Source organism: Podarcis tiliguerta (assembly GCF_965153285.1).
Source record: "Podarcis tiliguerta genome assembly, chromosome: 8".
NCBI lineage: Eukaryota > Metazoa > Chordata > Lepidosauria > Squamata > Lacertidae > Podarcis > Podarcis tiliguerta.
In genome coordinates, this window is record NC_139541.1 from 23,262,648 (window position 1) to 23,287,383 (window position 24,736).

Genomic DNA, 24,736 nt, shown 5'->3' on the forward strand with positions numbered 1-24,736 from the left:
AAACCTAATAAAATATTATATATATATATATAAAAGAGGTCCAGCATCCTGTTTTCCCAGTGGCCAATGAGGTGCCTAAATGGGAAACCCACAAGCAGGTCCTGAGTGCAACAGCCCGCTTTACACTTGATAGTCACAACAGCCAGTATTGAGAGACATAACACCTTCAACAGGGAAGGCAGAATATAGTCATCGTGGCTACTAGCCATTGATCACCTCGTCCTCCAGAGCTTACATGGCTACTTCATAAGACTGTTCCAGGAGATGGGAAGTGCCAAATGGTCAGGTTCTCTCAACTGATAAAGGAGGGCCTTGCTGTTTGCACTTTGCCCTCTGCCCATGCAACCCAGTGGAAGGAGTCATTTTGGGGGGGAAGGAGGTGCCAAATGGCAATTAGTCCCAGCTGAGTTGATTCAGCCAGCATTTTGGTTGAGGAGTGCAACCAAAATGGTCAAAGGCCTGGAAATGATGCCTTATGAGGAACGGCTAAGGGAGCTGGGCATGTTTAGCCTAGAGAAGAGGAGGTTAAGGGGTGATATGATAGCCATGTTCAAATATATAAAAGGATGTCATATAGAGGAGGAAGAAAGGTTGTTTTCTGCTTCTCCAGAGAAGCGGACACGGAGCAATGGATCCAAACTACAAGAAAGAAGATTCCACCTAAATATTAGGAAGAACTTCCTGACAGTAAGAGCTGTTCAACAGTGGAATTTGCTACCAAGGAGTGTGGTGGAGTCTCCTTCTTTGGAGGTCTTTAAGCAGAGGCTTGACAACCACATGTCAGGAGTGCTCTGATGGTGTTTCCTGCTTGGCAGGGGGTTGGACTCGATGGCCCTTGTGGTCTATTCCAACTCTATGATTCTATGAATGTCAAAAACTTGAGGGCTGCAATGCTTGGAATCAAAAGCTCAAAACAGTCCCCACTGAGTCCCCTGCCACTGCACTGCTTCCAGTACTAGTCCTACTCAGAGTAGACCCATTGAAATAACTAGATGTGACTTACTGCCTCCAACTATGGAGGCAGAGCATAGCCTTCCTCTCCATGAATTAGTCTAATCTTTCAAAGCCATCATAAGTTGATAGCCATCACAAGTTCCATAGTTTGCTATGCATGACAAATTGCTTCTTTTCTGCCCCAAATCTTCCAATGTTCAGCTTCAATGGATGTCCATGGGTTATGAGAGCAGGAGCAAAATGTTTTGCTATCCACTTTGTTATGCTATGCATAATTTTATAATCATCTGTTATGTCACCTCTTACTCTCATTTTCTCTAAATTAAAAAGTCCCGACCACTGCAAACTTTCTTAGAAATGTGTGTTTGGGGAAGAATCTGGGAATAATTATTCATTATGGGGGGGTCCCTTTTGCCACCCCCAACCCTTGCAGACACATCAACCAATATTGGGCTTATAGGACAATACATACTGGGGAAGAGTTGGGTGACTTCCCTCTCTACTTTTATTTTGTCTTTACAAAACTGCCGCGTTTTGTCTTTTGTTGTTGTGATGTTTTTTTAAAAAAAGAATGCTTTTGAAAACTAGGAATGGCTGCATGTGCAGAATCAGTTTGGTTGCTGTTTTGAAGCCTGAGTCTCCAACTGGAATTCAACTGGAGTTGGGAGCAAAGGAATGACCATATCTGAGTGAATCCACTTAACCTTGGAAAATACATCTGCAGTTTGTTTCCCTGTTCTTCCCCAGAGTAACTAAATCAGAAGCAACTCCCTCAGAAGCTGCTCTGTGTCTCTCTGTCCTGTGTGTAATTTCTGTTGCTGATGCAGCTATTAGGAAGTTGGGAAGCTGCCTTGTGCAGAGTCAGACCATTGGTCTATGTGGTTCAGCATTATCTACACTGACTTGTAGCGGCTCTTTGGGATTTCTTTCCCAGCTCTATCTAGAGATGCCTGGGATTTGACCTGGGACCTCCTGACTGGAAATTAGATGCTCTACCGCACAGCCTAAAAGCAAAGCAAGGCTGGTATTGTCTACACTGGCTGGCAGCAGCTCTCCAGGGTTCCAAGCTGGGCATGTAACCTGGGAGCTTCAGCATGCAAAGCAAGAGGAATGGTCCTTTCCCAAATTTGCAAGCTGTTTCTCTTTTTAAATTCAAGGTCGACACTTAAGCATACCTGGGCTCCTTTGGGAGGAAGGGCAGGATATGAAATAAAATAAAAGCCCCATGAGAAGAGCCCTGCTGGATCAGGCATCCTGTTATCACACTTTCTAACTAGTTGGCTATGGGAAGCCTGTAAGTAGGTCCTAACTGCAGCAGCGGTCCCTCCATTTGTGATTCCCAGCTACTGGTATTTAGAGACATAGCACTTCCAACAGAGGAGGGAGAAAATAGTCATAGCCTAATGAGACAGATAAAGTTGACATTTATTTTAATCTGTAATTTTAGTTTATAATGTATATTTGTAACTGTTGGTTTTATTCATTTATTAATTTTTTAAACTTGTTTTTAACTTGTATAGTGAGATTATACACACACACATTTGTAAACATTAAAAGTTCTATTTACAACTACAAATTTTGTTAAATAAATAAAATATTGCCTAGTAGTCATTCTACTTCTATAGAGGCAGTGATGGCCACCAACTGGGATGGATTTAAAAGAGGATTGGTTGAATTTGTGAAGGAGTTATCAGTGGCTACTAGTCATGATGGCTGTGCTCTACCTTCCCAGTTGGAGGATGTATCGCTTCTGAATACCAGCTATTAAAACACCAGGAGTGGGAGGGTTGCTCTTGTGATTTGTGCTCGCAGGCTTCCCATAGACCTCTGGTTGGCCACTGTGAGAATAGGATGCCAGTGGCCTGATCCAGCAGGCCTGTCTTACATTCTTAGTATTGAGAGGCATACTGCCTCACACTGAAGGTAATACAGAGCACAGGGGCACCTTCTGATGAAAATTTCCATGCCCGTGAATGTATACATAGCAATAAACTTCTGCCCATTACTACCAATAATAATAATACATGTGCATAAAAACCCCAAGTAGTAGCCCCATGTGTGAAGCATGGTGCAAGTGTTATCTCAGACATCTAATACACACACAGCAGCAGATGCTTGTTTTTACATACAGTGAGCATCTCTGTTTATTATATAATGGTGATGATGATGTATTATTTATACCCCGCCCATCTGGCTGTGTTTCCCTAGCTCAGGGGTAGGCAGACTAAGGTCCATGGGCCAAATGTGGCCCAATCGCCTTCTAAATCCAGCCCGCAGACAGTCCGGGAATCATCGTGTTTTTGAGTAGAATGTGTCCTTTTATTTAAAATGCATCTCTGGGTTATTTGTGGGGCCTGCCTTGTGTCTCTACATTAGTAGAATACGTGCTTTTATTGAAAATGCATCTCTGGGTTATTTGTGGGGCATAGGAATTCGTTCATTTCCCCCCCAAAAATTTAGTCCGGCCCACTACATGGTCTGTGGGACAGTTGACTGGCCCACTGCTGAAAAAGGTTGCTGACCCCTGCCCTAGCCACTCTGGGCTGCTCCCAACAGAATATTAAAAACACAATAAAAAATCAAACGATAAAATCTTGCCTAAACAGGGCTGCCTTCAGATGTCTTCTAAAAGTCAGATAGTTGTTTATATCCTTGATATCTGATGGGAGGGCGCCACTACCAAGAAGGCCCTCTGCAATTGTATGCAATAGCCTTGTGTGTTAATGTTAGAAACCTTTCCCAAGTTTACATGGAGCAGGCATGCCTGGCTGGAGGTTAAAAAGAAAAGTTTTCAGAAATGAATTAGGTTCCTACCATTTCACCACTTCACACAACACGCAGTAGATATGCAGAATTTGTGATGACAGCCTCTAGTTCAGCTAGCTTTAAAATGGGATTAGACTAGTTCAGCGATGTGAAGAGGTCTATCAACAAGCTGTTGGTTCATGGTGGCTGTTGTAGATCCTCCACATTCCTGGGCAGTGTACCATTGAATCACAAGTGGGAGGGCTTTTGCCTTCAGGCTTGGCTGCTGGGAATCCAGGAAGCATCTGGTTGGCTAATGCTGCAAAGAGGATGCTGGACTAGATGGGCCTTTGGTTTTTCTGTAGCCCAGACATAGTAAGACAAGAAGGCAGCATGCTGCCTCTGAGCACCAGTTCACACGCAGCACAGATGGGGAGAGGCTATTGCATGATCTCCTGCTTCCGGGTTTCCCATGGGCATCTATCTGGCTGGCCACTGTGAAAACAGGAAGCTGGGGCAAATAGACCTTTGCATGATCCAGCAGCATTCTTTTTATGTTCTTAGTCTTATGTTTGTCTTACATTCCTAGTCAAGAATGAAACCTGGGTAAGAGAGCTTACCTCTCTTCTGGCCTGTTGTGGTGAGGGGAGATCAATATCGGGACCATAACTTGAATGATAAAGAACATGCAATTTCTCTTGAGGCATTTCCACCAGAATCCTAACATAAATCTTCCAGTTTCTGCTTAGATTCTCCCAGAACAGCTTGCCATGGTTCTGCATGGGGTATTTTCATGGGTCAAGGCAGTTAACGAAGTGATCTACAAGTCTGGGGGTAGTTTGATAACAAGCTATCCAAGCATACTGCTCTTCCCAGCTGGAACAACTGCTCCATTGTATTCTGGGGTTTTTGAGGAGGGGGGCATGACTTCGAGTAGAGCCTGGAAAATGACAATTATTCTGCTTTTTTGCGAATAGGCATACTAACAGGTGCTGAGGTAAATGTGTCAGGCTCTGAATATACTGTAGCTGGGCTCAAAAGATGTTGAAGGGCTTATGTAATCCTCCTGGAATAGTTCCATAAACTTCCCTCCGGGGCCTTGAAAACTTCTACGGCTATTCATACCAGCTTCCACAGTTCACTTTACAAAGTGTGACCAGGATCTGAAAAAGCTGGTTAGTTTCCTGTGCCAAAGTGGGTTGTGGACTTGTTTCAAGTCTGTATAAAAAAATGTGTTTTTCCCCTCTCCAACTAAAAGCGATTTAAAAGTAGTTTGTGATGTGGGGAAGGGTCTGGAATCCCAGCAGTGCATGCAGTCTGTCTAAAATTGCTCTCTAGCTAGGAACAAATGAGACAGTCTTATTCCAAGGCAGTGTATGAGTCGGTCTAGCACAATATTTTATACTCAGTAGATTCTACAGTGACTCTCCAGAGTTTCAGACAAGTGCTCTTTCCCAGTCATAGCTGGAGATGTTGGCAGGATTGAATCTGAGTCCTCCTACATGCAGAACAGCTGCTCTGCCATGGATCTGCAGCCTATATTGAATTCAATATCTTCCAGAACTGAATTTGTTCCTGAAAGTTAACTGGTTTTAGAGGATTCTGTAACCTAATACGATCTACTAGTGTCATACATTTAGTTGAACGCATAATAAATTTTTAGCGCTATGAAATGAGTTTGCTTTAATTTTTATTTATAAAAGTATGCATGTACTGACAAGTCATGTAAAATATTGAGGTGGTTTGCAAGATATTCAGTATAATGCAAGATCATTAAAGTGTGGCTCGTCAAGAAAGTTTATTACAGTTATACCTTGGGTTACAAACGCTTCAGGTTACAGACTCCACTAACCCAGAAGTAGTACCTTGGGTTAAGAACTTTACTTCAGGATGAGAACAGAAATCACGCGGTGGCAGTGGGAGGCCCCATTAGCTAAAGTGGTACCTCAGGTTAAGCACAGTTTCAGGTTAAGAATGGACCTCCAGAACAAATTAAGTTCTTAACCAGAGGTACCACTGTATTAAGATTTGAGTCAATGTGTGTGCTAAAGGAACTGCCAAGACCGCTGCCAATTTCCAAGTTTTCACAGGGAAATAGAAGGGAGAACTGCTATATTAGATGTGTATGCTGCTCTTGTGTTGCATTAAACCACAAATTGAAAACAATCACGCAAAATGAATAAAATATCATATTAATAATTTTGAGAAACCTTTAAAAAGAGCATGGAACCGCTTGAACTTTACAAAGGCCACTAGACTTGCATGACTTAAAACCAGCTTCTCCGCTTCTGCCACCTTGGTTCCTTTACGTAGGAACATGTGTGTTTGTGCATTTCAAAACATTCTCTATTTCAATTGATGCGGATGAAGAAGGACTCTAAGGCATGCAAGAAGCAAAAGGAGCCCGAGGTTGTGCTGTTCAGGTGCCCTCAGCAGCATATTGTGGGAGCAGTGTGCCCAACAGGCCCCTAAACTGCACCAGATACCTGAGGATATTCTGTATTCTGCAGCCCCAATGGTGTTGATCATTGAATAATCCAGTCAAACACACTAGGAATGCTCTCATTACCACCTTTGCATTTTGGCTGTACAAGATTTGCCAAAGCGTGAATTGACTGTAGCAGTATGGTTGAATGTTTCATAAGAGGTTTCCCCCCACAATCCATTTTTACCATTTCAAGCTGTGAGTCCTCGTTTTTCTTCCTATTCTCCCCCACTCCATCCCTAATCATTCATCTTGCCTTAATACTTTCCCACCAAATACCCCAATCTGATTGGCCGTCAAAATGTGTGGCAACAATTCAGCTCCAAGAATAGGAGTTATAGTGTCACAACTTCATCTTTCCCCCCTTTTGGGAAAAGTAGCAATAACATCTCTCTTATTTTATTGTCCATTAAAAAAGAAAACAAAAAGGATTAGTTTCAGTCATGCTTTTTTTTTAATCTTCTGACGGTTCCTTCATTTGTCAGCATCTTTTTTCCCCCACTTGCAGTGTCCACAAATTAATATGGTGGTCCAGGTGGGTTTGCATTAGTTACGTCCCTGAGTCAGGGATGGACTATATAGCTTATGCTATGGGTGTCATAGCGCTCCCAAACCCAAATGCAGTGATCTCTTGTAGATGCCCCTGTGCCTTGGATTCCCACTGCTGTAATACTTAATTTGTTTACTTTGCTAAATTTGCATACACCTTTTCACCTCTTTAAACAAATGGAGTTGGGTTCAAAGCAGCTTGCAGCCAAATAAGAACAAAACAAAGCTATCCTTTAAAAGCAACCCAACTCCCCCTGCCCCCCTCCTTGCAGTGAAACATAAGAACCTGAAGCATGCCCAAACAAAACTGTCCTATCCTGCTTCTAGAAATGCCAGCAGGGACAGAACTGAACAGGCAGCCTGTTGGAGGATGTGTCACAGCTCTTGTGCAGCAACTGAGCAGGTTCCTGCTTCTCAAAAGCCAGCCTGGCCTCTGAATGCAGCGTAACTTGAAACAAAGCCTCTTAAACTGTGCAGAAAGTACTTGCAGGGAGGTTGTGGGAAATGCAGGGAGTGCTCAGCTTGAGTGCTTTGGCTCCTTCGCTTAACTTGTTGCATCTGAAGGCAGCCGTAGAAAACAACTTCTGGAGGAAGGCTAGGAAAGAGCCCCTTCCCCTTGACATCTTGTTTCCCCTCTTGTAAGAGAATTTTGTAAATATTTCATGCAGTTCCCACTTGCCGTCTATTGTCTAAGGGCCCAGGAGCGGTTTTGCCACCTCCTGGGTTGTTATTGTGAACGAGGCTTCAGACTGTGCATCAAAACCCAATCTGCAACTTCCAAAATTCCATAGCGGTGCATTTGACTGTAACCTCATTCTGACATCCCTGCTCTGGCTGAGTTGTGTCAGCTGCTTACATCCCAGTCACATGCAGTCATCATGGTTGTAGGATGCTGCAAGTAGGACCAAATGAAGTATGTTCCACCTCATCACTTACTTTTAAATATCCGTCTGCTGCTTTCCCACTTTTTAAAAAATGATAAGGTGCACTCCAAAAGTTTCTTGCATAAGCAGCCCACAAACTAAAGCAAGATAAAACTAATACTCCTTTTTTATTTTAAAAAATGGCAACAAGTAGCACACACAGTCGATAAAACAAATGGATAAACAGCAATCAGTAAAACAAACAAATCAATGAGGGTAAAGTTAAGTTAAATGCCATTGAAGATGCTCTTTGCCACCCATCTAATATTTTGACACAGGGTCACCTGGAGAATAACTGGGGGTGGGATAGTGTTAGAGACCACTCATTGTGTGCAAACTGCTGTTTCTAAATCATTAAGCCTTTCAGCAGAAGTAGACCACTATTAATCCCATTTTACAGAGGAGGCAGTTGAAACCATGGGAGCATGCCTTGCTCCAGATTCCACCCAGAGAGACCTGGCTAAGTTTCTGTTGCACTCCAGGTCCAGTGGGCTGCACCAACTCCAGACAACATAGGAAGTCGCCTTATACTCGGTCACAACACTGGTCCATCTAACTTAGCCTTGTTGACACTGTATGGTGGCAACTCTCCAAACTCTCTTTCAGGCAGGGTTTTCCCCACCTCCGCCCCCTCCCTGCCTTACCTGGAGATTCAACCTGGTATGCTCTACATCAGACTTCCTCAACCTTGGCCCTCCAGATGTTTTTGGCCTACAGCTCCCATGATCCCTAGCTAGCAGGACCAGTGGTCAGGGATGGTGGGAATTTTAGTCTCAAAACATCTAGAGGGCCAAGGTTGAGGAAGCCTGCACTACATGGAAAGCTACATCCTTTCCCCATCCTTGTATCCACAGGCTATATTTAAAAAGAGAGAAAGAGCCAGGGCTGTGCACCAGGTCCGGCCAAATCACAGATCACAGACAGCTTTGGGATGACTTGGGATTCGACAGGATTGGGTTGAGGCAGCCGTGGGTTGGCTCAGGTCCACCCAGAGGAATCTGGGGCTGTTAAAAGAGGGGGCGGTCTGGCAACAAGGTGGGATGGGGATCACAAGAGCCTGTCTGCATCTCCGTCTCCCCCCCCCCCCAATTGCTGTTTAATTAGGATTTTTATTTAGGGGCTACTCCGAAGCATGGGCCCCAAAACGGATCTGCGCAGCTTTAGAGAAAACCCTCTACCTTTTCCTTGTCTCATCCTTTTAACCTCTTGGCTATTTTCTGTTCCTTTCATGTGGTCTTGTTCTTCTCTGTTTCGACAGAGCATAAACCTGTTTGGTTCTACTTTTTTCTGTTTTCATTTTTTTCCCTTTCTTTCACTGTTCTCATTCCACTTCCCCTGTGGTTTCATTCCTATATCTTTCTTGTTTAGACCAACTGGAGGATCCAGCCGGCGGTAGCGCAGGCATATAGGACCCTTCGGTAAACCTGATGGTAAGTGCACTCACTCGTGTGCTTCTATCAGGCTCCTAACAGGCTTTGGGGCGTAGCAGCCACAAAACATCTGGCAGGTGGGAATTGCTATTCCGTGCACAGAAGGCAACAGCATTGCCTTCTGCAGCTACAACACAGAAGTTTTCAGCCATGTCGTAGTAACTGGTGTAGAATGCCAAGGACCCAAAGTTTCATTAGTCATGAGTTCCCTCTTCAAAGAGGGAGGGAAACTGAAAAACTTGAGTGACTTGTTTTGTCATAACTTGCTTGTGACTCTCCGTGTTAAGCTGAAAAAATATTGCCTCTTTCTAGGTCCTCTGGTAAATACGCAAAGGGGGTTCTCCTCCCCAACTTTCCTATCTGGTGTCAAGATTGCCAAACTAAGGATGTTGATTTCTCTGCCTGTTGTGTCATTTAAATCTTCATTCCCCACCTTTTCTGTCCTCGCCTGTGACATGTGAGAGACAATTTGGTGTGGTTGTTAGAATGTCTGAACGAAACTTGATAGACCAGGGTACAAATAAATACTCACTCAGTCCTGAAGCTCACTGGGTGAGCTTGGACCAGTCACACTTTCAGCCTAATCTACTTTGCAGGGCAGTTGCAAGGATAAAATTGGGAGGGGTGGGGAACCATGTCTGCCACCTCGAGCTCCTTGGAAGAAAAGTGGGATATAAAAGTAGTAATAAATGAAAATGGCACTTGGAAATTTGCTGATAGTCAGGAGTTAAAATGGAATGCCAATAAGTAATTAAAATAAATGCTGCACAGCAAGTAAAAATGGCGGCCACATAGATATGAATACTACCTGCTCCTAAAACATGCTGCAATAGCAATTTTTACCTGGTGTTCTGAATGCCAGCAGAGAAGGGGGCAGACAAACTTCCAATATAAAGGGAGATCGCCTGGTTGAGAAGACTGTCTTTTTCTTGTTGTTTTACTCAGCTGTAGCTATAATGGGTAGGAAATAAAATAGGGGGAAACCAGGTAATATTGCCCAGGATGAGATAGTCCTTTAGAGTTTTACTGATTCATTCATCAGTATTTATACCACCTGTCAACGAATTCCTCTGGGTGGTTTACAGACTCATTACAAATAGAAAAATACAATTAGTAGTGTGAACTCAGTAACCCAACTTCATAAACCAGCACACACACACACACACAAACCAAGCTAGGCCAGCATAAATGCATCTGCATTAAAATCAATACAAAACCAGTGTTAAACCAACAAGTGAGCTGGGGGAGTACAAGAATTTTACAAAGAACCAAGATAATATAACTAGTATGAACTAAAAGGTCCAGAAGGATAAAGATAGTTTTTGCCAAAGAGGAGGGTGATAAACGTGTAGAAAGTGCTGCATGGTATGGAGAAAGGGTTTCTTCCTCATAATCCTAGGAACCTGAGGTCATCCGATGAAGCAGCTCTTCTGCATGCTGTGATTTTATTAATTACTAGGAGAGGTCTAAATGCAGCTGCTGGGAGCCTGCAGTTAGGAGACTCTCAGCATAGCTCACAGTCCATTTTCCACAGCCCTTGGCCCTGTCACACTTTTCCAGTAGTTTGTAAACTCCAGCTGCCTTCCTCCAGACTTTCTAAAGGTTGAAGTAGAAATAATCCAAATTCTGTTAAGTATAAGTTGCCAAAGCGGAGTGCAGAATGTTCTGACTTGTGCAGCTTATTTCTTTTCTTTAGAAAAAATACAATATTTATATATTTCAAAAAAATTACAACACTTTCCAAATTAAAATCAAATAACTTTGGAATCCCTCCCTGGTGGTTTCCTCAATTTTCCAATTAATGCTGCATATTGTAATTATTCTCCACACTGTCTTATTTTGCCTTATTTTCTCCACACTGTTTTCAGATATAAATTTTACTGCTGTTCTTATTCTTAAAGCTACTTGCCTTTTAACATGTTCACATTTTTTTTTAACAATCTGCAAACAATTTCCAATCCTTCTTAAAAAAATTCCCTCGTCTTGATCTTGTAATTTTGCTAGTTAAACTTGCCGTTTTGGCATATTCCGTCAGTCTGACTTGTGCAGTTTCAACGTTTTTACACTATTGTTGCTTTCAGATCAGATACTTTGGAGAACCTTTTGAGTGCAGTATTTCAGGCTATCAGGGTCCGAAGGGGCATAATCCTAGAGAAATTGGACGATATTTTTGGCTGGGAGAAAAAGATTTGGCAGGTCTCACATTACTTCTCTGCGAAACACAGAAAAAGCTTGTGCAAACCAGTTTGAAAAGTGATGGAAGTTGCTGAAGCAGTGGACACTGAAAAGCTTTGGACGTTTCCGTTTGCTCCTAGGACTCTGATCCAGTGGATCTAAAATTACATTTGCTCTCAAGTTGTCATCCTGGCTGTTTTTAGTAAGCGGGAGCAGCTGCACGCTGAATCGCCTCTTCCAGGGTAATTCCGTGTTAAGGTCATTCAGGTCTAATTCCAGAGCGAGTGTTTGGAGCTAGGAGTCTCATTAGGAGACTTTTAGGTGAGCCACTTATCTCTGGTATTGTTTCATTTCCAAGCCTATTTATTACTAGAATTCTTACCCAACTGCTCCTCAAAGGAACTCCCAAGTTGCATGTGCCATTTCCCTTCCCACCCTATCATAGCCTTACAACTGTCCTGTGAGGTAGGTCTAGCCCAGGGGATGTAGGACTCCAGTTCCCATCAGCCTCAGCCAACATGGCCAGTGGGCAGTGTTGGTGGGTCCAGTAACATGAACTCAGCTCCACTCCCAGTCTTCACATTAGATTTCACTGCAGTGATTTGTTCGTGAGGCTATTACAGGCAAATCAAATATAGAAAGTTGGGACCGCAGACCAGCAGCAAAGTACGGAGTGCAGAATGAATGGTGATGAAGGAAAGGAAACAGCTCAGTGATCAGTACTATAAAGCAACTTAAGCATAGGAGAGAGCATCTCGGAGGAAGTTCAAGATGGGTTTGTGAGAGTTGCTGAGAAGAGAATCAGACTTCCCATCAGTAAACAGGGAGCAGAATAGCAATTACGTGGAGTTAGTTGCATGCCCAGTATTAGCCCACATTTGACCTATGAGAAGTATACAGTCAGAAGGGATAAGAGATTATCAAACCTGCTTTTGGTGGCCGAGTCTCCAATTTGTTTTTTGTTGGTCATGGGTAGCTAAATAAAATTGTGCAGTGGACCACCAGCCCTGCTCTTTCCAGACATGGGGAAAAGATGAGCTAAGTTCCTCATTTTTCACCGGGCTTGTGCTTCCACATGCCTCCAAAACTCACCACAGTATCTAGGACACAGCCCCCTTTCTTCAGGCCCTGAAGAAGGGCAGAGGCTCACCTGCATGTGACACTGGGCATATATATATATATAGAGAGAGAGAGAGTATTCCATAAATGGGATGCTGTGGGTTAAACCACAGAGCCTAGGACTTGCCGATCAGAAGGTCGGCGGTTCGAATCCCCGCAACGGGGTGAGCTCCCATTGCTTGGTCCCTGCTCCTGCCAACCTAGCAGTTCAAAAGCACATCCAAGTGCAAGTAGATAAACAGGTACCGCTCCGACAGGAAGGTAAACAGCGTTTCCGTGCACTTCCGTGGAGTCATTGCTGCTATTGCAGTCGCCACAGGGATTATCCTTTTGATTGTGAAGAAAATGGGGAGGTACTTGTAAGTATCGCACAAAGCAGACACTGTGGCAGGGCTTTCCAAACTTTTCACGTTGGTGGCACACTTTTTAGACTGCATAATTTTGTGACACAGTAATTCAGTTTTGGGATGCGGGTGGTGCTGTGGGTTAAACCACAGAGCCTCGGACTTGCCGATCAGAAGGCCAGCGGTTCGAATCCCCACGATGGGGTGAGCTCCCATTGCTTGGTCCCTGCTCCTGCCAACCTAGCAGTTCGAAAGCACGTCAAAGTGCAAGTAGATAAATAGGTACCGCTCCGGTGGGAAGGTAAACAGCGTTTCTGTGCGCTGCTCTGGTTCGCCAGAAGCGGCTTAGTCATGCTGGCCACATGACCCGGAAGTTGTATGCCGTCTCCCTCAGCCAATAAAGCGAGATGAGCGCCGCAACCCCAGAATCGGCCACAACAGGACCTAATGGTCAGGGGTCCCTATACCTTTATTCCATAAAATCAAAAACTGGGGAGATGATTTACCAAGGAAAGGGACCAAAAATAAGTGTCTGTCCCTTGCAAACAGAAAGTGTGTATGCCATTAGCTGTGTCGCATCCTAAATTAGTCTTGAAAAATATGCAGTCATTTTTTGTTTTAAAAAAAAGATAGGTCAGAATTATAAACGGGCTTATGTCTGCTGCTGATCTTGTTTCAGTTGAACATGAAAAGATCTATAATAGGAAGGAGCTGAAATTGTAAGGGGGAAATCCCAATATTTTGTATTTCACCTGCGCACAAAATTGTAAATCCTTACAATATTTCTGTAAGGTGGGTGATGGTTATTTTTCCCTGTTTTTCCCATGTTAGACACTACAAATGTCTGTGCATGCTGGGATCCATGAGTGGCCTGCTGTTGTGCTCCACTTACACTATGCTTTTACAGTGTGTTTTTTTCTTTTACACAGTGTTTTATTGTTATGTGTTTGTGTGTGTTAAGCAATATCTCCAGAAATTTGAAAACCGATTTGGTCACCCTAAACATATAATTTATATGGGGTACTTAGCACCATATCTCCTTAAACAAAATTTTATAGTAGTAATAGTACTAGGTGATGGAGGTGCAACCATCGTGGCTGACTTTTTAAACAAGTATTGAGGGTGCCCACAACCTATTGATTCCTAATTCGATCTCATGCTGTGCCCTAGTTATTTTGTTAAGTGATAATAATAGAGAAAGATAACCCAAGTGGTAGCAAATAATAATAATAATAATAATAATAATAATAATAATAATAATAATAATAATAATTTATTTATATCCCGCCCTCCCCAGCCGAAGCCGGGCTCAGGGCGGCTAACAACAATAAAACAGTACAAAAGTACAACACAAACAACACTCTAAAATCATTCATTATAAAATTTATTCTGCAAAGCAGTGTGCAGCTCATTAACTGTACTGTAGTTGCAATTGGGTGTGAAGAATGTGTGGGTCTTCAGAGCTCTGAGTGTAAAATACAGTAAGAGGTGGCAAAATTTTGGAAACTGGCAGAAAAGTCAAGGAGGTACAGTGGTACCTCAGGTTACATACGCTTCAAATTACAGACTCTGCTAAGCCAGAAATAGTGCTTCAGGTTAATAACTTTGCTTCAGGATGAGAACAGAAATCGTGCTCCGGCAGCGTGGCAGCAGCAGGAGGCCCCATTAGCTAAAGTGGTGCTTCAGGTTAAGAACAGTTTCAGGTTAAGAACGGACCTCTGGAACGAACTAAGTACTTAGCCCAAGGTACCACTGTATATGTGTTTAAGAGAAGGTGACTGGATAACAATTAGTTAAATTCTATAAACTCACTGGCTTTCTTTTATATTCATGAAGGAAAGATTTAATCTAGAGAGATTTGGGAAGGTTTCTGTGCTGAGAAGAAGTGTGTTATTGGAATAAGATACTATTCTTAAATATGGTACTAGTGGAACAATTTCTCTTGCTGCAGCAGAAACAACAAATAATCTTTTGGCACCTTAAATAATAACAAATCTATTAAAAACAGAGCCTTTTGTGATGGTACTCATTGGTACAGAGTAACAACACCTCTTTCTTATCCCCATTAGCAGCCATTTTGTGCTGGCACAGTCAGTGCTTTTATTGAGACGAGTATCAGCACCACATTTTTACCAAAAAAAGAAGAACCCCAAACTGAATGCAGCATAATAAATTTTGTGGGCAGCAGGCCACTTCATCAGGTGCATGATCAAACATCTGCTGACATGTATGACACAAAAGCTTATGCCATAATAGATGTGTTAGTCTTTCAGACGCCCTCTTGTGCTTCTGGTAGAATTACTTTCTTGTTCATTTCTGTATGCATGGATACAATATTTCTAACGTACTTGAGATTAGTTTCAGAATTAAAAGTGACCAATATTGAAATTAAAAGAATGTTTAAAAAGAGAGGAACATGCAATGGTCCGAAGACTGTAATGCTTTTGAGTAACCATTCAGTTTGAGTAACCATTCAGTTCTGGAAGGAAGTTTGTCATTTTTCCAATATGGAAAGATGGATGTATTTATTGTATTGTGAATTTGAGCTGATGGTTTTAGTTTTGTGCTGTGGTGGTTTAGGTTTGCCCCCCCCCCCCTTTTCGTCTCCTGTGCTTTTGTTTTTCTTTATGAAATGCAGTGAAAAGAGAGAGATAGAGATAAACACTGCCTCTCAATTGTTTTTGGAGATGTTGCCTTTAAAAGAAGTCAAAGCAATGAAAACAAATTGTCACGTCTTTTTTTCTTCTTCTCCACCCTCTTTGTTTTTTTTAAAGGGAAGAAAAAATCCCAGGAGGCTAAAAACAAAGGAAAGAAAGCAGCCGATAAAAAGCAGAAAACTCTTTTGGATTTAACTTCTGCCGACATGAAGGAGCCTAAGGAAGGTAAGAGTGCGTCTGTATGTGTGCACATAAAAATGAGAGAAGGTGCTTCCAGATTATCTGTTTATTGAGCATTCATTCCAATTTGCTTGTAGGGAGGTTAGATAACTGTTGCATAAAAACGTATTATTCCACACTTTCCAGGTCATTTTTCCTCAAAAACTGCAACCTTTAGGGGAAGTGGGGTTTGTTGCACAAGAGTTCCAAAGCAACTTTAATGATGCAGCCTGAATTTGCTGGTATTGAATCACATTGAAAAATACCAAAAGCCTAGAAACGCCCAGTCCCTCCTTCTAATAGCAATCCTCTTGTGATTGCCGCTAAGACTGTAGCCAGGTGGAGCCATTTAGAATCAGTAAAGGTAAAGGACCCCTGGACAGTAAAGGTAAAGGACCCCTGGACAATTAAGTCCAGTCAAAGGCGATTATGGGGTTGTGGCGCTCATCTCGCTTTCAGGCCAATGGAGCCAGCGTTTGTCCACAGACAGCTTTCCGGCTCTTGTGGTCAGCATGACCAAACCGCTTCTGGTGCAACGGAACACTGTGATGGAAACCAGAGCGCATGGAAACGCCGTATACCTCCCCGCCACAGCGGTACCTATTTACTATATTTACTTGCACTGGTGTGCTTTCGAACTGCTAGGTTGGCAGGAGCTGGGACAGAGCAACAGGAGCTCACCCTATGTCAACCTTCTGATCAGCAAGCCCAAGCGCCACAGAAAACAAAAATATCTGAAATTCTAAAGGGGCAGGAACAAAACAGCTCAATAAGGACTGAGCCTACTCGGTAAATACATCATGGCTGATAAAATCTAGCAGTAGCGGATTGCCTGGATTGATCCAGGGATAATAATAATAATAATAATAATAATAATAATAATAATAATAATAATTTATTATTTATACCCTGCCCATCTGGCTGGGTTTCCCCAGCCACTCTGGGCGGCTTCCAAAAGAATATTAAAATACTGTGATACATCAAACAATGACATCCAGGGAGTCATTAGTGCCTTGTTGCAGGAGGGAGTTATGCCTGTTTCCTTGAAAGAGATGGTGGTAAGCCCCTCCCCCAAGGACACATTAAACAGAAAGAACCTGAATGAGCAACTCCCCCGGTATCAACCATCTTTGGCCCTACAATCATCAGGGGAGGCCCTTTTGATTGTTCCACCTCTGGCTCCTGCCCATGGCAGGCCCTTCTCACTGGGGTTCCCCATTGGTGGATTGCCCTCCCTGTTGAGGTGTGTCTGTCTCCCTTGTTACTGACTTTCAGGGGAAATCTGAAAACACATTTAAAAAAAAATATTATTGTTGTTGTTGTTGTTATTATTATTATTATTATTATTTATTTATTTATTTGTTTTAAAGTTTGATGTTTGCCACACTCGGCTCCGTTGGGGACATGATAGAAATTTGATAAATAATAGTAATAGATAACAATAGAAGTAAGTGTGGCACTTGCGCTGGAAAAAAATTCCCTGCCCGTTTTATAGGATGGAACCTATTTTAAAGCCAGACTTCAAAGTCAAAGGAGAAAATAAATTGAAAATGCATTTGGAAAGGTTCTATACATTTTAATTCCTCCTCCCCAATTTTTTTTTCTTTTATAGGCCATAAACAGGAGGATGAAACTCCCTCTGTTTCAGCAGTGCTGTCCCTGGAGCAGACAGCTGTGATCCAGGAGATGGTAAATCAAGACACACTTCCAAACTTGGTTATCCCCAGTCCGGTCAGTGGGCCCCATCCGGTGCCTGAAGACAAGCCGGAAGCAGTAACGTGTGGCTCAAATGTTTTAGAGGAGGAGCCAGAAGAGGATGGGGAGGACCCTGAGGAGGATACAGGGGAGGAAGAAGAGGAGGAGGAGGAGGAGGAGGAGGACGAAGAGGATGAACCTGAGGAGGAAGAGGAAGATGTCAGCTTCCCTAAAGGAAGTCCTGACATGGAACCCATGCCCATATGTGAAGACAAGCTGGAATCTGTGGAGGAGCAGAGCAGCATATCTGAAGACTCGCCAGAAAGCTCCCCCAAGAAAAAGGCTGTGGCGAAATTCCCCAAAGCGAGAGATGAATCTAATGGGAATATCCATGGTACGTTTATGTTTCCATGTCAGCATTGTGAAAGGAAATTTACCACAAAGCAGGGTCTCGAACGCCATATGCATATCCACATCTCGGCAATCAGTCACGCTTTCAAATGCCGCTATTGCGGCAAAGCTTTTGGCACCCAGATTAACCGGCGGAGGCACGAGCGGCGCCATGAGGCCGGACCGAAAAGGAAGCCCTTCCCAGTGCTGGCTTCAGCCCAGCTGTCGGAAGGCAGCGCCAAGAACCAAACAATTCCTGAAGATGGTATTAAAGACGAAACGAACAGCAGGCAGGACTTAGTAGCTGCGGAGACTGAGAAAGTTTCTCTCGAAATGCCAAATCCTGTTCTCTTTGAAGAGAGCAAGGGACCCAAAGAACTGCACCCGTGCAAATATTGCAGGAAGGTTTTTGGCACCCACACCAATATGCGAAGGCACCAGCGAAGGGTCCATGAGCGCCATCTCATCCCCAAAGGTGTCAGGAGAAAACCTGAGGAGCCCCAGTTTCCAGCAGAGAAAACCCAGCAGTCCTCAAATGTGTACGTAGCAAGCACAGACCTTGAAGAAGAGGGAGAGGCAGATGATGTGTACATTATGGATGTTTCCAGCAATATATCTGAAAATCTCAATTATTACATTGATGGTAAGATTCAGTCCAACAGTAGCACAAGCAATTGTGAAGTGATAGAGGTGGAATCCAGCTCAACAGAACTGTATGGAATAAACTGTTTACTTAGTCCAGTGACGGTGGAAATATCCCCAAGTGTAAAGGCCACATCAGTGCACCTAACTGACGTACCGAAAGAGTCACCAGTCAGTGGAAGCGCCGAACCCAAAAAGAGGAGGACCGCAAGTCCTCCTCTTCTGCCTAAGATAAAAACCGAAATGGATCCAGAACCAATCACATCATTGTGTTCCTTGACTATTCCTCTTACTATATCAGCAGCCGATAATTTGCCTTTCCCCAAAGAGAAAAATATTTATTTATCATCAAAGCTGAAACAGCTTCTCCAGACACAGGATGGGAGTAAGGTAGCACCGTCTCCCCCATCATCATCATCATCGTCCTCAGCCGAAATCCCCAAACTGGGACTCACAGCTACATCTTCGCCTCTTCTGCCCGCCACCTCCAGCAGGTTCAAACGAAGGACCAGTTCCCCTCCCAGTTCACCGCAACACAGCCCAGCTCTACGAGACTTTGGCAAAGCAGGTGAGGCGAAACCTGTTTGGAATGACGCGACTCTGGGCTCAAAGATTGCCAAGCTAGAGAGTCATAGCAATTCTCCTGTATGGAGTTTGTCTGGGAGAGAAGAAAAAGAGACAATGAGCCCTCTTTGCTTGGAAGAGTATAAAGTATCAAAGGACTGGACGCCAAGTCCTCCATTTGGCAATGTGTGCAACCAGCAGCCTTTGGACTTATCCAGTAGCATGAAGCAAAGGTCCAACTGCAAGAACAGGGCTCAGGCTCCCTGGGAATCGGTGTTAGATCTCAGTGTGCATAAAAAGGCATGCAGTGACACTGAAGCCAAGGAGAGCAACTCGGCGCCACCAGCATGTAGTGGTGTCAAGAAGAAGCCAACCACATCCATGCTGCAGAAAGTGCTTCTGAATGAATATAACGGGACTGATTTGTCGTCTGAAAACCCCGCAGCTGAAACAAACCCAGGCCTGGGTGCCTGCAAAACAGAAGAGCATCCAGAGCCAGAGTCCAGGGCTAGCCTCCCTGTTCCAGTGGTCGAGTCAGGTTCCCTGTGCCCTTCTCCTGAGACACCTTTACTGCCATCATCTACTGCATCTTCAAGTCAGGTGCCACCTCTCCTGACGCCAACAAACTCTCCTTCCCCTCCACCTTGCCCTCCTATGTTAAAGGTTCCCACTCCACCACCACCTCTCCTGCCTACTGTTCCCTCTCCGCTCCCAGAGGAGCCCACAAGCATCACTCCAAGTTCATGTCCTTCTCCCTTATCAAATACCACTGCTCAGTCCCCTCTTCCAATCCTTTCCCCTACGGTCTCAACATCTCCTGTTCCTTCAGTAGGACCTCTTAGTTGTCCTTCCCCTGGACCTCCCAACCTCTCTTCCTCCTCCTCGTCCTTTTCTTCCTCCTCTTCTTCGCCACTGTCATCCTCATCTCCTTCTCCACCTCCACTCTCAGTAGTCTCTTCTGTCCTTTCCCCTGGCGATAACCTAGAAAACTCAGTCCCTATTATCTCTTTTAAGCAAGAAGAGGTGGAGAGTGAGTGTCAAAAGCCAAGGGAAGACCCACACAGTTCCAGCGAAGCTAATACCATCCAGGAGACATTTAATAAGAGCTTTGTGTGCAATGTTTGTGAGTCCCCTTTTCTTTCCATTAAAGATCTCACCAAACATTCATCTGTTCATGCTGAAGAATGGCCCTTCAAATGTGAGTTCTGTGTCCAACTCTTCCGAGAGAAAACGGATTTGTCAGAACACCGCTTCTTGCTCCATGGCGTTGAGAACATCTTTGTGTGCTCCGTCTGCAAGAAAGAATTTGCTTTTCTATGCAATTTGCAGCAGCACCAGCGGGACCTCCACCCGGACAAAGAGTGCACACACCACGAGTTTGAAAGCGGGACTCTCCGGCCACAGAACTTCACAGATCCCAGTAAGGCTAAGACTGAACACATGCAGCTCCTGCCTGAAGACTCCTCCGAACCTTCTAAGGAGGAAGAAGAAGAGGAAGAGCTGAATGACTCCTCTGAAGAGCTTTATACAACTATCAAAATAATGGCTTCTGGAGTCAAGTCAAAAGATCCAGATGTCCGCATGGGCCTCAATCAGCACTACCCAAGTTTTAAGCCCCCTCCATTCCAGTATCACCACCGCAATCCTAACGGGATTGGAGCCACTGCCACAAATTTCACAACCCACAATATCCCACAGACCTTCACCACTGCCATTCGCTGCACAAAGTGTGGGAAGAGTGTAGACAACATGCCTGAATTGCACAAGCACATCTTGGCTTGTGCTTCCGCCAGCGACAAAAAACGGTATACACCGAAGAAGAACCCCGTGCCGTTAAAACAGACCGTTCGCCCTAAAAATGGTGTCATCCTCCCCAGCCCCACGAGCAACGCGTTCAGGCGCGTGGGCCAGCCTAAGAGGCTCAACTTTAGCGTCGAGGTGGGCCGGATGTCCTCTAACAAGCTCAAAATCAGTGCATTAAAGAAGAAAAACCAGCTTGTCCAGAAAGCCATTTTGCAAAAGAAGAAATCTCAGCAGAAGGCAGAGTTGAGGAACAGCACAGCGGAGCCCAGCACTCACATCTGCCCTTATTGCAACCGGGAATTCACCTACATTGGGAGTCTGAACAAGCATGCTTCCTACAGCTGTCCCAAAAAGCCTATTTCCCCTTCCTCTAAGAAGAACTCTAAAAAGAAAAGTGGGGCATCCTCTTCCAGTGGTGATAAAGCTAGCAATCGGCGGCGGACAGCAGACGCCGAGATCAAAATGCAAAGCACTCAGGCTCACCTAGGCAAGACCCGAGCCCGGAGCTCTGGACCCCTGCCATTGCAGCTGCCATCTGCGTCCTTCAAACTGAAACAAAACATCAAATTTGTGCCACCCGTTAAATCCAAAAAGCCGAGCACTTTGTCGGCAGCGAGGAACGCCAGCCCCGTAAGGATGTCCAAGATGATTCCAGGAGAGGGCAAGAAAGTGAAAGGGGTGGCCAAGAGCAGCTCCCCCGGGCTCTCGAGCAAAGCATCCCGCAAGTTGCATGTCAGGATACAGAGGAGCAAAGTGGCCTTGGCCAGCAAGTCAGCTGTGGCAAACAAGAAAAAGGCGGACAGATTCAGCATGAAGTCGAGAGAGAGGGTTGGCGGCCCTGTCACCCGGAGTGTGCAGCAGGCAAGCAGCTCCGATGCCCCAGAGAGCAGCAAGAGGGAAGAAACCAGCACACGGCAAGAGCTGAAAGATTTCAGGTGAGTTTCTCTGCTGTGGCGGATCTTGCTGTTGCAAACACACTTGAGACGGTGTAAACCCCGCTGAATCCAGTGGCGCTTTAAGAAATGCTTAAGATTGCACTATGAAGCAGTCCCTTCGGGCTTTAAAACAGTGTTGGAGACCTCTAGCCCTCTGGCTGTTGTTGGATTCCACTTCCCATCAGCTCCAGCCAGCGGGGCCAGGGATTATGGGAGTTATAGTCTCTAGCAACAGATGAGCTTGGTAATACTGCAACGTGCTTCACATGGAGCTGGTGCTTTGAAATGCTTTGGGGGCAACTGGCTTGTTATGGGACATAGAATCATAGAATTGTAGAGTTGGAAAGGGACCCTGAGGATCATCTAGTTTGACCCCCTGCAACGCAGGAACATGCTGCTGTCCCAAACAAGGATCAAACCTGTAACCTTGGTGTTATCAGCACCACCAGCTGGTTAGAGCGTGGTGTTCTAACTAACACTAACCCCAAACTCTGCCCCTGCCACAAAATTCAGCCAAGAGATTACCCGAGATCTTTATCTGGCAGATTGAGAAATAAGAATACACTTTCAACAAGCTAACCCACAAATTCACTTTCCTACATGACTTTTTAAAGTAGTTTCCAGTGATCCTATTTCTCCTTCCATCACCACCACCTATGTGGGCTTTCTTAACTCTGCCACATTTCAGATCTAGCTAGTTAAAATATATATATTTCCTTCCTCTCCTGTTCCATTTTGTTAATCTTCCTTTCTCCCCCACTGTTTCTTGCCACATAGGAACCTCCTGTGACACAACGAAACAGACAACCACAAAGAATCTCTGAATTGTAAATGAAATTTCCTCACCGAAGAGCTTGAGCGGTTGCATGCTCATCTTAAGAGAGGGACGACTGTGGAGGCCCCAATTCTCCAAGCTTGAAAGGTCCAACCTGAGACAACTTTGACCCCCAAAGGGTAGACGATTGGTTTGCCAGCGTGCTCACACCGGGGTTGAGAATCTGTATGCACCAACCAGGCTCAAGGAATTATCAGCTGCGAGGAAAGCAGTAGGGTGCATGGTTCTTCCTTGTCTCCCCAGCTTCGGTTTCATTTCAAAAAGGACATGGATCGAACTGAACTGGAGTCAGTCCTGCCACAGAGTCCATAGCTCATGCTTCTACTTCGCTTCTTATCTGATGGGAAAGCATGGAAAAATAAAGGTCGATAATAAGAGAGGGTGCCGCCAAAACTTATGCAAAACCAGGTCCTCACCAGAAGCTCCCCATATATTCAGGGATGACAAAACGTTAACTGCACTCGAAATCCTTTTTGCTTGCACGTCGAGTATCTCAAAGCCTTTGTTTTATATCAGCCAGGATGAAAAAACTTAACGGGGAGACAGGAGACGCCTTTCCCCTCCTTCTTGGCACCTGCACTCACTTCCCAAGACTTTCCTTTTGTTTCTGAACGGGTGGGCACAGGTTTGGACGTTGATGTTGCTTTCACCAGTCTTCTTTATACATGGGAAGAGGAGAGGTATCTCTAGAAGGGGCGGAAGGAAGGTTTTGCCTGTCAAGCCCTACTGGCATCCATACCTGAAATCTCGTCCAACGTGGAAGTCACCCAGTTTTATCGTGAATGACTTGTTCGCCATACAAAACTGTATAGCACAACTAAATACACAATTGGCTGACTTATCTGTATCTAATAACAAGAGCTACAAATTTTTCCTAGTTGTAAATCAAGATTATTATTATTAATTTCCTGGAAATATAGTTTTGTTTTGTTTTTGTTTTTTTTCACAACTGGGGGGAGGGGAGCAGTTAGCTTTGTTTGTGCACCCCGTTTGTTTGTGTTTTTTTAAAAAAATCTTATTTGTTCTTGACTTCAAAAGTAATCTACCTCTTAAAATTTGTAGTTTTAATATTGTTTGGTGAAGTTGTGCCACTTTAACGCTTTCTCTTTCACTATCATTCCCTTTTTTTGTTGTTACATTTTTTTTTCCATTTTATGGGGACTTCTGCATCAAACTATTGTATAAAGAATTTGTAGCAAGTTTGGAAAAAAATAAAATATTTAAAATTATTTAAATTCTTTTTTGGACACTTCAGCTGTATTATATGTGATTTATATTTTACATTAATTTTGTTGCAGAGGGAGGAAAGGGTGTTGTTAATCTGAAGACTGTTCCTGTATTAAAGTTTGCTGTTCTGTAGGGGTTTTTTTCCACCTTTTTTGGCTTTTTTTTTTTTTTTTTTGAAGAGAGATATAAAGGCTATTCTAATGAAAACATTAAAATTTCCAATTTGCCATACAAGAAGAGGGAGGTTGTCATTGCTTTTAAACATGGCATCTTTGGAGATATTTAAAATAAAGAAGATAGGTAAAGTGTGTGTGTTGAGAGTGAGAACTTTCCAAATGAAATTGAAATCTGTTGCTGTAGCTATTCCATATGTTGTTGGAGTATGCTTTCTTACTAACCCTTCACTATAAGGTCCCGGGATGGGTTGCAATGATATAATTTGTATTAATTTGCAAACTCCTGAACAGTTTAATTCCAGCGTACCTTAGAGATTGCCTCAACCCTTCTATCCCAAGTTGATGAGTGAGATCATCTGCAGAAGTGCTTCTGCCTGTTCCCCGAGTTGGTGAGGCTCATTTGACAACAAGAAACCAAGCTTTTAGTATCATTGGCCGAGTATTGTGGAATACTCTGCTGTGGCAGCAGAGATTCATCAAACGCTTTCTATTCCAACTTTCAGACATCTGCTCAAAACTCATCTATTCCATTAGGCTTGTATGCAGGCAATTAAGAATCCACATCTTTCCACAACGGTTGGCTGATTTTAACTTTTTCATGTGGTTTATACTTTTTGGTTTTATTGTTGTAAAATGCTCTGGGTTTTTTTAATGAATAACGGCATATAAATATTTTTTTACAAATAAAAGAAATGGAAATAACAGTGTAGTAATGAAAAAAATAATGAATGAAATGGTGACAATTCTAAAAACAAGCGAGACCGTTATGAATAATGGAGGTCGCCGAAAGAGGTGGGTCCCGCAAAGCAAAATATCTTCAGCATTGAAAGCCCGGATAAAGGGGTGTACTTTCAGCATACAGCAGAAGA

General features: G+C 43.8%; 1 protein-coding gene across 2 annotated transcripts in view; it reads left to right on the forward strand.

Annotated features, from left to right (window-relative positions):
* Nucleotides 1-23,699, forward strand: part of PRDM2 (PR/SET domain 2) — a 48,484-nt gene extending 24,785 nt beyond the window's left edge. Inside the window, exons 1-4 of one of the 2 annotated variants that reach the window (XM_083452040.1) lie at nucleotides 9,025-9,086; nucleotides 15,499-15,606; nucleotides 17,213-21,629; nucleotides 22,407-23,699. In XM_083452040.1, coding sequence (XP_083308166.1) covers nucleotides 15,588-15,606; nucleotides 17,213-21,629; nucleotides 22,407-22,419 — 4,449 coding nt within the window. In that variant the 5' untranslated portion in view covers nucleotides 9,025-9,086; nucleotides 15,499-15,587 and the 3' untranslated portion in view covers nucleotides 22,420-23,699. Of the gene's footprint in view, nucleotides 1-9,024; nucleotides 9,087-15,498; nucleotides 15,607-17,212; nucleotides 21,630-22,406 lie in introns of those variants that run through there. The other variant, XM_083452039.1, reaches the window with a different exon arrangement.
* Nucleotides 23,700-24,736: the final 1,037 nt, after the last annotated feature.